At 48.0% G+C, this 12,093-nt stretch overlaps 1 protein-coding gene across 1 annotated transcript in view; it reads left to right on the top strand.

Moving 5' to 3' along the window:
• dnai3 (dynein axonemal intermediate chain 3) overlaps positions 1–12,093 on the top strand; it is a 142,338-nt gene that overhangs the window by 115,410 nt on the left and 14,835 nt on the right. Inside the window, exons 17-18 of the mRNA XM_072510314.1 lie at positions 628–691; positions 10,761–10,891. Of these exons, the coding sequence (XP_072366415.1) occupies positions 628–691; positions 10,761–10,891 (195 nt within the window). The remainder of the gene's footprint in view (positions 1–627; positions 692–10,760; positions 10,892–12,093) is intronic.

The following is a 12,093-nucleotide window of genomic DNA, read 5'->3' as shown; positions in this document are numbered from 1 at the left end:
ACTGACGTATGAGAAAAGATTGAATCGGTTAGGAATATATTCGTCGGAGCTTAAAAGAATGAGGAGGGATCTCATAGAAACCTATAAAATTAACAGGATTAGACAGACTAGATGCGGGAAGGATGTTCCCGATGGTGGGGGAGTCCAGAACCAGGGATCACAGACTGAGGATACGGGATAGACCATTTAGGGCAGATAAAGAATTCACATTGCAGTGCAGAAGGAGGCCATTCGGCCCATTGAGTCTGCACCGGCTCTTGGAAAGAGCATCCTACCCAAGCCCACACCTCTACCCTATCCCCATAACCCAGTAACCCCACCCAACACTAAGGGAAATTTTGGACACTAAGGGCAATTTAGCATGGCCAATCCACCTAACCTGCACATCTTTGGACTGTGGGAGGAAACCGGAGCACCCGTAGGAAACCCACGCAGACACGGGGAGAACGTGCAGTCTCCGCACAGACAGTGACCCAAGCCGGGAATCGAACCTGGGACCCCGGAGCTGTGAAGCAATTGTGCTAACCACTATGCTACCGTGCTGCCTCCTCCTGCTCCTATTTTCTATGTGTCTATGTGTTGGATAGAAACCTGTTGAAATTATCCAATTTATTTTGGATCCTTTAGGATGGAGAGGTCACTTCTATAGACTGGCAAATTGAAAAAGACGTGGATACTGGAAAAATGACCAGTAAGTATACATTTCACAAAGCTCCAAAATATTGAAAAATACAACTGTCAAATAAAACTAAATGTGCAGTTTCTGGCTGATATCTGCAGTACAATATACGCCAGTTAATCTCATGGTTGTTATATTATGTATAGTAATATCTTCTGCTCATTTGCTTACTTCCAGAAGAAAGAAAGAAAGAAATAATGGCTTATTGTCACGAGTAGGCTTCAATGAAGTTACTGTGAAAAGCCCCTAGTCGCCACATTCCGGCGCCTGTTCGGAGAGGCCGGTACGGGAATCGAACTGTGCTGCTGGCATTGTTCTGCATTACAAGCCAGCTGTTTAGCCCACTGTGCTAAACCAGCCCCGAACGGTCGAATGGTTGATGTTCAGTAATGCTCGAAGTCTTCAAATTAAGCAAATACTGTTTATTGAGTGACAATTATAAATAACTGAGTTCATTCACTCTTCTACAACTATAACTGAAGTTTAGATAAATAAGATTAAGTATATATAATGTTTAACCATACCTGCTCACTCAGCTATATCTCTAACACTCTATTCACTCGTCACTCCTGATACCAAGAAGCGGGAACCCCCTCTGCGTGTGGCTTATATACGTATATCTGGTGCTGCCATCTAGTGGTTGTCTAGCACTTACTTACAGATGTTAACCCCTTACATGCCTGCAGATATACAGATCACTACATTGGTGACGTCAAATATGACAAAGAATGTCCTAAGAAAAGACTACAATTTATATTTATGGAGTATTTACAGAAAAGAAAGGAGGTTTATGGTGCAGTAGGTATTGTCCCTAACTCTGGGGCAGAGGATCTAGGCTCAAGTCCCAATCCATGTCTTGATTGAGTATTAACCGGCAAAATCCTTCCAACGTACCTGATGACAGGCAGTGAGACTGCAAGAGTTTTCTGGTCAGCCACACTGCAGTACTTGGCAAGAATAATCATGGACCAATCTGTGGGCGGCACAGTGATTAGCACTGCTGCCTCACCGCGCCAGGGACCCAGGTTCGATTCCAGCCTCGGGTGACTGTATGTGTGGAGGTTGCACTTTCTCCTGTGTCTGCGGCGGTTTCCTCCCACAGTCCGAAGGTGTGGAGGTTAGGGGGATTGGCCGTGTTAAGTTTCCCCTTCGTGCCCAAAGGTTAGGTGTAGTTCCGGAGATCAGGCGGAGGATTAGGCCCAGGTAGTGTGCTCTTTCGGAGGGTCGGTGCAGACTCGATGGGCCGAATGGTCTCCTTCTGCACTGTAGGGATTCTATGATTCAAATCGATGAAATGGGACTCTGTGCTTTTCAACACCCTCTTTGACGATGGTACAAGGAGAAGAATGGAAATGTCCCAGGATGCTTCACAGGAATTTGACATCTAACCACAGAGCAGAGAGTTTAAAGAGATAAGTTTTTAAAAGTATTGTATAGGAGGAAAGTGAGGCAGAGACGTGGATTACGATGTCTTAACCAGTTCAAGATGCTCTCCCTATATTTGTGCTTTTACTGTGTTGACCTCATGGCCTTGGAGTGCCATTTAGTTTTATGTGTGTGCGTTTTAGAACCATAAAGGTTTCCGGCATAGAGGGAGATCATCCTTCAAGCAATTTCTATCAGAGGTTGATGGAAGACATCTAGCCAACAAATAAATTAAACTCGGCAGATTTTAACTTAATTCATTAATTGGTAGTTGGCAGTGATTAATTTTTTTATTCATTTCAATCAATTGGGTCTGCGGACTCGATGAACTACTTAATTATTTGGTGGTCATAGAATTTCATAGAATTTACAATGCAGAAGGAGGCCATTTGGCCCATCGAGCCTGCACTGGCTCTTGGAAAGAGCACCCTACCCAAGCCCACACCTCCAGCCTATCCCCATAACCCAGTAACCCCACCCAACACTAAGGGAAATTTTGGACACTAAGGGCAATTTATCATGGCCAATCCACCTAACCTGCACATCTTTGGACTGTGGGAGGAAACCGGAGCACCCGGAGGAAACCCACGCACACACGGGGAGAAAGTGCAGACTCCGCACAGACAGTGACCCACACCGGGAATCGAACCAACAAGAGGGAAAAACGTACCTGACCGCATCCTCACCAATCGCCTGCTGCAGATGTATCTGTCCATGACAGTATCGGTAGGAGTGACCACTGCACAGTCCTTGTGGAGACAAAGTCACGTCTTCATATTCAGGATACCCTCCATCGTGTTGTGTGGCACTACCACCGTGCTAAATGGGATAGACTTTGAACAGATCTACAACTCACGACTGGGTATCCATGAGGAGCTGTGGGCCATCAGCAGCAGCAGAATTGTATCAACCACAGTCTGCAACCTCACGGCCCAGCATATCCCCCACTCCACCATTACCACCCAGCCAGGGGATCAACCCTGGTTCAGTGAAGAGTGCAGGAGAGCGTGCCAGGAGCAACATCAGGCAGACCGAAAAATGAGGTGTGCACCTCGTGAAGCTACAACACAGGACTACCTGTGAGCCAAACAGCATAAGCAGCAAGTAATAGACAGAACTAAGCGATCCCACAACCAACACATCAGATCTAAGCTCTGCAGTCCTGCCACATCCAGCCGAGAATGGTGGTGGACAATTAAACAACTCACTGGAGGAGGAGGCTCCACAAATATCCCCATCCTCCATGATGGAGGAGCCCAGCACATCTGTGCAAAAGACAAGGCTGAGGCATTCGCAACAATCTTCAGCCAGAAGTGCCGAGTGGATGATCCATCTCGGTCTCCTCCGGAGGTTCCCAGCATCACAGATGTCAGTCTTCAGCCAAATCGATTCACTCCACATGATTTCTTTTTAAAAATAAATTTAGAGGCAATTTAGCGTGGCCAATTCACCTACCCTGCACATCTTTGAGGTGTGGGGGTGAGACCCAGGCAGACATGGGGGGAATGTGTTAATTCCTCATGAACAGTGACCCGGGGCCTGGATCAAACCTGGGACTTGGATCTGCAGCAGTGCTAACCACTGCACCACCATGCTGACCAAACTCCACATGATTTTGTTTTGATATTCTTTATTATTGTCACAAGTAGGCTCACATTAACACTGCAATGAAGCTACTGTGAAAAGCCATTAGTCGCCACACTCTAGCGCCTGTTCGGGTACATGGAGGGAGAATTCAGAATGTCCAATTCACCTAACAAGCACGTGTTTCGAGAATTTTGGGAGGAAACCGGAGCACCCGGAGGAAACCCACGCAGACACTGGGAGAACGTGCAGACTCCGCACAGTGACCCAAGCGGGAATCGAACCCGGGACCCTGGCGCTGTGAAGCAACAGTGCTAACCACGGTGCTACCGTGCCACCCCTTCAAGAAGTGGCTGAAGACACAGGACACTGCAAAGGCTATGGACCCGGACAATATTCCGGCAATAGTACTGTAGACTTTGTGATCCAATCAGCAACAATACTGTTATGTACCCGGCTTTATGTCCGCTGCCCAAAAAACCTGTGCAATTCCAACCTAGCCAATTATAGGCCCATCAGTCTACTCCCGATCCTCAGCAAAGTGGTGCAAGATGTCCTCAACAGGACTACCCAGTGGCACTCAGCAGTAACCTGCTCACTGACGCTTAGCTTGGGTTCTGCGAGGGTTACTCAGCTCCTGGCCTCATTATGGCCACGATTCAAACAGGGACAAAAGAGCTTAACTCTAGAGGTGAAAGTGACTCCACATGACATTAAGGAGCCCGTGTAACACTGAAGCCACGGGAATCAGGGGGAACTCTGTGTTGGTCATACCCAGCACAAAGGAAGCTGACAACGGGTCACCTGAACTCAAAACGTCAGCTCTTTTCTCTCCCGACTTTGCTGCCAGACCTGCTGAGATTTTCCAGCATCTTCTCTTCCGAGCCTGGGACATCGCTGCAGGAGTTCCTCAGGGTAATGACCTTGGCCCAACCATCGAAAAGTTACTGCGCAGAAAGAGCTCATTCAGTCCATCATGTCTGTGCTGGCCACAATAGAGGGAAAAAAACTAGTCGTTCATATTAATCCCATTTCTAGAACCTGGTCCACAGCCTCGCAGGTTTCAGCACTCTCGATGCAGATCCAGGGACCCTTTAAATTAATTGAGTGTTTCAGCCTCAACCACGAACTCAGGCCGTGAATTCCAGACGCCCGCCACCCTCTGGGTGAAAAGGATTTTCCTCATGTCCCCTCGAATCCTTCTACCAATAACCTTAAATCTATGCTCCCTGGTAACTGACCGCTCAGCTGTGGAAACACGGGCTGGATTCTCTGTCGGCAGGATGCTCCGTTTTGCCGGCAGCACGGGAGTTTTCCGACGGCGTGGGGCTGCCCCACAATGGGAAACGCCGGCGGGGTGAAAGAGAAATGAGGCGCAGCGGGGCGGAGAATCCAGCCCCATGTCTCGACTGTCTCCCCTCCCCATCATTTTGTACACCTCAATTCGGTCACCCCTTAGCCTCCTCCGGTTCGAAGGAAAACAATCCCAGCCTAACCAATCTTTCGCAAGGACAACGAAGAGTCCAAACTGACTTGGTCGAAACAAAAAGTTACTTTATTTTACAGTAACTATTATTTGCAGCTCCAAGAGCTTCCCACGGGGTCTTCTCTCGTCGATGCCTGTCTGTTCGACTCTATTTATACAAAGCCAAGTTTTGTTAAAGGTCCCCCGCCCCCTTATTGGGGGAGCTCGTATTCTGCAAGGTCCACAGGGTAGTTAATCATCCCTACCCCGTCAGACCCTGCGGGGTATAACATCCCTCCCACACAAAGTCCGAAGAATCCTCTGAAGACCGTGATGAAGGAGGGCTCCGGACCCTTTTGGCATCTGGTTGGTCAGCGTGCACATGGGGTGCTGGATCAGGCAGCATGTCTCTCGAAGGTGAACCCCATTTCCGACATGAACGCCGTGGTGGCTGCAATTCCCGAAGTTGTGGATCCGAGGGTTCCTCATTGCAAACCTCCTGCACTTCCATCTCCAAGTCCAAGTCGACAACGTCAGCCATCTCGGTGTCTTGGCTCCCTTGGGTTTCCGCTGTGGCCTTATCAGGCAGCAGATGCCACTTTAGAAGAGGTTTCCGAGGTCAAGAAACGTTCCAAAGAAGCGGTCACCTGACTGAATATGGTCAAGGTGCTTTTGCATTATACAACCCTGGACTTGCACCTGGTAAGAAACCGGCCCTGTCTGGCGAAGGATAACGCCACTGGGCACCATCGGTGAAGTTTTGAACAAACGGCGAATCACCTGGTATAAGGTGTCTGGAATGTCGACGTTGAGTGTGGCACCTTTACTGCTCCTGGCTGTGGAGCACCACTGTCTGGAAAAAAAAATATCTAAGGCCCATCAGCAGTCCACGGGGGCTACCCAAGTCTCCGCGTGCAGAGTGGTCCTGGAGCAAAGCAAGGAACAAGCCAGCCTAATATCCATCGATCCTGAAGACTCTTTCTTGAGGCCCCGTTCACCCATCAGAAGCCGGGTGGTGTGGGCGGAACCAATATGTCACATCTCATTTGCTTTCAAAAACCCAGAGAACTCCTCACCCATGAGGGCAGCACATGGGCAGCACGGTAGCACACGTGGTTAGCACTGTGGCTTCACAGCTCCAGGGTCCCAGGTTCGATTCCCCGCTGGGTCACTGTCTGTGCGGGGTCTGCATGTTCTCCCCGTGTCTGCGTGGGTTTCCTCCGGGTGCTCCGGTTTCCTCCCATAGTCCAAAGACGTGCAGGTTAGGTGGATTGGCCATGCTAAATTGCCCTTAGTGTCCAAAAAGGTTAGGATAGGGTGGAAGTGAGGGCTTAAATGGGCTGAATGGCCTCCTTCTGCACTGTATGTTCTATGTATTTATGTATCTATGAAAGGAGCGCCGTTATCAGTGACAAGTACTTCAGGGAGGCCATGCGTGGAAAACAAAAAATGTAACTTCTCAATGGCTGCCTGGGATGTGCTTCCCGCCATCTTGTGCACTTCAAGCCACTTCCAATGGACGTCAATCAACAAGAGGAACGTGGACCCCTGAAACAGGCTGGCAAAGCCCTCAAACAACTGCGCCTATGGCCAGCCAGGCCATGCCCAATGATGCAGGAGCGCAGCCGGCGGGAGCTTCTAATGCTCTTGGTCAAAGTAATCGCCCAAACCATCGGAACCCATCTGGAGGAAGTGCTGCCAGTGCAGCTATAGATGACTCAGGTAGTCACGGCCCAACAGGCTGGGCCCGTTGCTCTTTACCACAATGAGTGGAAGGTGCACCGACGAGCACCCATAAACCACCGGGGTGATAGTAATACCTGCGATATCTAACGATTCTCCCGTGTATGTTGTCAATCTGGCCTGGTGCCTGTCAAATCCAAGGTCTGAATCCCCAGTTTAATGTGGTCTAACGTCTTTTGTCTGACCACAGAGACCACCACACCAGTGTCCAATTCCATATCGAGCAGGTTCCTATTCACCCGCACTGCAACTTTAATGGGGGCCCCTCAGAGGGCTACCGTGGGATTCATCTGCATGCAGTCGTCTTCCTCACCTGGCTCATCTGAATGGAAAGTACGGGCCCTGGGCTGGGGTCTGCCTCAACCGGGGCATCTGGACCACTGGTTAACTTGGGGCCTGCATTCATGCTGGCGTTGGCGACCACGAGTCCCGCGTCGACCTGCCTCCCTGTATGCGGACTCCGGGGATGTCTCCTGTCAGGAAGGCTCTTCGTTCGGCCACCGGGTCAGGCCTTTACTTGTTGGTTCAGGGCAAGGCGGTGGTTCAGGGAGGGGCTCCTTGATGGGGGGGGGGGGGCTGCACCCTAGGGCATTCACCTCCATCCCCGTATCTCCTCCACCCCTCACTCTGTGCTTTCCCACAACAATCTAATTTCGATGGTCTGTTGCAAGGTCGGGGAAGGCTCAGCTAGCAGTTTCTTCTGAAAGGCCGCATTGTTAATGCCGCAAACCAAGCGGTCAGGTAGTATTTCAGACAGGGTATTCGCAGAATTCTGCGATTTTACGTAATCTCACCAAAAACTCGGTGACGGACTCGCCCGGGGTCTGTTCAACTGTATTAAACCGGTAGCGTTGTACTATAACAGACAGGGTCAAGTTCATTGAAAGCTTTAGTTTCTCGGGCCACTGGGTATGTCAGGGTATATCAATCCGAACATATGCCATCACAGGCAGTTAGCAATCTACCTAGCGGTTGTTCTCTGTGATATTGTTAGCCCGGAAAAAGGAACTCATCCTCTGTGTATACTGATTCCAATCTTCCAGTCCGGCATCAAACACATCATAAAGTCCAAAATGAGGCATGATGAAAGAAAGTTTCCAACCTGTATCCAAGAGGGATAGGAAGGTGGCTCAGCAGCATTGATAGCTAGCCATGTTTTATCCTCATCGCCAGTTTTGAAAGGGCAACAAAGAGTCCACATCGAGTAGGTTGAAACAAAACTTACTTTATTTCACAATTACTATTACCTACAGCTCCAGTAGGGCAGCACGGTAGCATAGTGGTTAGAACAATTGCTTCACAGCTCCAGGGTCCCAGGTTCGATTCCGGCTTGGGTCACTGTCTGTGCGGAGTCTGCACATCCTCCCCGTGTGTGCGTGGGTTTCCTCCGGGTGCTCCGGTTTCCTCCCACAGTCCAAAGATGTGCAGGTTAGGTGGATTGGCCATGATAAATTGCCCTTAGTGTCCAAAATTGCCCTTAGTGTTGGGTGAGGTTACTGGGTTATGGGGATAGGGTGGAAGTGTGGACCTTGGGTAGGGTGCTCTTTCCAAGAGCCGGTGCAGACTCGATGGGCCGAATGGCCTCCTTCTGCACTGTAAATTCTATGATAAGTTCTATGATAAGTAGAAGTCTACTGGGTCTTCTCTAGTCTGTGCCTTACTGCCCGACTCTATTTATACAAAGCCAAGTTAAAGGTCCCCTGCCTCCTTATCGGGGGAACTCGTAGTTAGTCATCCCTACCCTGTAAGACCCGTGTGGGTTATATCACAATCTAGGAGCAATTTTCAAGCCCTGGCAACATGCCAAAGTCTCTCACTTCCTCAGCCCTTCTTAATATCTTCCCGTTAATTGGATTTGGATTTGTTTATTGTCACGTGTACCGAGGTACAGTGAAAAGTATTTTTCTGCGAGCAGCTCAAACAGATCATTCAGTACATGAGAAGAAAAGAAAATAATAAGAAAATACATAATAGAACAACACAAGATACACAATGTAAATACCTAGACACTGGCATCGGGTGAAGCAGACAGGCGTGTAGTGTTAATCAGGTCAGTCCATAAGCGGGTCGTTTAGGAGTCTGGTAACAGCGGGGAAGAAGCTGTTTTTGAATCTACAATACATTGAGTATTTCCTTGCTTCTTTTGCCCTCTCCAAATGCATTACCTCACACTTTTCTCGATGAATTCTATTTGGAACTTCTTTGCCCACTCAACCAAACCATCAACAGCTATCCTCTTCACTATCAACTACACTGCCAAGTTTATGTCATCTACAAGTTTCCCAATCACTCCTCCCACATTAAAGTCTAAATCATTAATATATACAACAAACAACAAGAGCCCTGATGCTGATCCCAGTGGAACACCATTGGAAACCACTTTCCATCTTCAGCCATTCCATCAATGACCATCCTTCCAACATAAGGTCACGTGTGGGGATGTTCGCTGATGACTGCACAATGTTCAGCACCATGCGTGACTCCTCAGATATTGAAACAGTTCATGGCAAATGTAGCAAGACTTGGACAATATCCAGACTTGGGCTGACAAGTGGCAAATAGCATTCATGCCACACAAGTGCCAGGCAATGCCATCTCCAGTAAGAGAGAATCAAACCGTCACCCCTTGATATTCGATGGGATTACCATTGCTGAATCCCCGACTATCAACATTCTGGGGGTTACCATTGGTGAGAAATTGAACTGGACCCAGCCATATTAATACTGTGGCTACAAGAGCAGGTCAGAGGCTAGGATTCTGCAGTGAGTAATTCACTTTCTGACTCCCCAAAGCCTGTCCACCATCTACAAGGCACAGGAATGTAATGGAATACTGTGCACTTGTCTGGATGAGTGCAGCTCAACATCACTCAAGAAGCTCGACACCATCCAGGACAAAGCAACCACTTGATTGGTGCCCCTTCCACAAACATTCACTCCCTCCACCACTGGCTCACAGTAAATAAAGGTAATGTCGCCATAGTGCCAGATGACCATAGCGTGCTTTCCCCTTTGGGGGGGGGGGGGGAGCTGACTGGTGGTTATTGAACCTGAGGATCACCACACCTTAGACAAGGGACAAGATTGATGAGGCAGGGCCTTCATGAATAACCTCAGCTGGGTTGGGAGTTGAACCCGCACAGCTGGCCTTGCTCTGCATCACGAACCAACTGTCTCGCCAAGTGAGCTAAACTGGCTATAGCAGCTCTGTGTACCATCTACAAGATGCACTGAAGGAACTCACCAAGGCTCTTTAGACAACATCTTCCAAACCCACAACCACTACCATCTAGAAGGACAAGAGCAGCAGATACCTGGGAACCCCACCACCTGGAGGTTCCCCTCCAAGTCACTCACCATCGTGACTTGGAAATATATTGCGTTCCTTCACTGTCATTGGTTCAACATCTTGGAACTCCCTCCCTAACAGCACAGTAGGTGTATCTACACCACATGGACTGCAGCGGCTCAAGGCAGTGGCGCAATGCCACCCTCTCAAAGGCAACTGGGTGTGGGCAATAAATGCTGGTCACTCACATCCATTGAGTGAACAAAATACAATAGTTGTTTGTATCTACAGTACTGGTAGCCACATGTTGTTTAATATCACTGCCTTCCAACTCGCCATGTCTGGCTGATAATCAAAAATGAACAGTTTTGTTAGTTGGAGTAAAGTTGATTGTGGAGATGTGAAGGTGCTTCAGACAAACTGAACTTCAGAGTATTGCAACTAAAACTCTCACATTGCACTCAACACTTTTTTGTTTCCCTTTGATGATTAAAAAGTTGAATTATTTGTCCCGTACTTGTCTTTTTTTAAAAAATTACATATATGAAAGTTTTTGGTGTTTGTTAATATTACAGCCCCAAGACCAACTCACTGCTACACTGTCCATGATGGTCCCGTAAACACAGTGCAAAGGTCACCCTTCTTCAGGGATATCATTTTAACCGTAGGAGGATGGACGTTTGCCATCTGGAAGGAAGGTGTTACTGTGAGTAGTTGCCACTTCAGTTTTTCTGCTGAATTATTGAAAACTAGTTTCCAGTGTTAAGAGCACACCCAATATTTATCATTTTCCATCTTCCTGCCCTGCACTCAAGGGAGGTACAGTCTTACAGTCCTCCTCCGTCAATGGTCCTTCTTCATGTGTGAACAGTGACAGAAAGTATCACTAAATTCTTTGTTCATTGACAGCCCATTACACATTGCAAGCACGCATTCTCATACACCACTCCTGACACATACACAGCCTGTAAACACATCATACCCACCCCACATACACATGCACGCACACATATAACACACCCTGCACAAACACACACACGTGCACTCTCATAACACAGGTGCATGCGCACACATACAATTAAATCAGTCACTTCCAGCTCCATATAGTTTAATGCTGTACCCAGCAACAATACCGTTATCTAATGAGCAAACATATCAGCTCACATTGTCTTTTGATTGAACCGGCGAACTGTTGTAAAATTGCTGGAAATTAGAAAAGATATTGTAACATTTAATCACGTTCAGTAAATCGCTTGGAGATGTTGGGATTGTTCTCCTGGAGAAGAGAAGGCTGGGGGGGAGATTTGATGGAGGTGTTCAAAATCATGAGGGGGCTGGACAGAGCAGATGGAGAGAGACGGTTCCCAAGTGTCAAGAACTGGAGATGTAGGGTAACGGGAGAAACGTTTTCACACAGCGAGCGGCTAGGATCTGGAACTCACTGCCTGAGGGTGTGGTGGAGGCAGGGTCAGTCGTGGCGTTCGAAAAGGAAATTGGGTAATTATCTGAAAATAAATAAAGTTCAAGGTTACAAAGCTGAGTTGCTCTTGAAGAGAATAGTCACTGACATGATGGAACGAACGGCTATGGTTCAATTTTCCTGTGCTTTTATGAAACGTTTTATAGTTCTTCATGTTTTTTAAAAAGTGGACATTTTTTAAGTGATGTTAAAGTGTCGAATGCTGGAAGAAATTCCCCACCCTGTTGGTTTTTCTGGGGTTTCAATCAGTCACCATTTTGCCTTGTCCAGGTTTATTTTCACGGAGTAGAGCTGCCGCAGCTATCAGTTTAAATCGCCGCTTCGCAGAAATAGAATTAAAAACAGATTGAATTTCGGTGCTCGAGGTGACACACGGAGTTACAAAACCTTTCTTTCATTGCTGGCACCCGAGTCTGAACCAGTAACAA

This window comes from Scyliorhinus torazame, chromosome 7 (assembly GCF_047496885.1).
Source record: "Scyliorhinus torazame isolate Kashiwa2021f chromosome 7, sScyTor2.1, whole genome shotgun sequence".
Lineage (NCBI taxonomy): Eukaryota > Metazoa > Chordata > Chondrichthyes > Carcharhiniformes > Scyliorhinidae > Scyliorhinus > Scyliorhinus torazame.
Note: the sequence above shows the minus strand (reverse complement) of the source record. Positions and strands in the feature narration are given on the sequence as shown.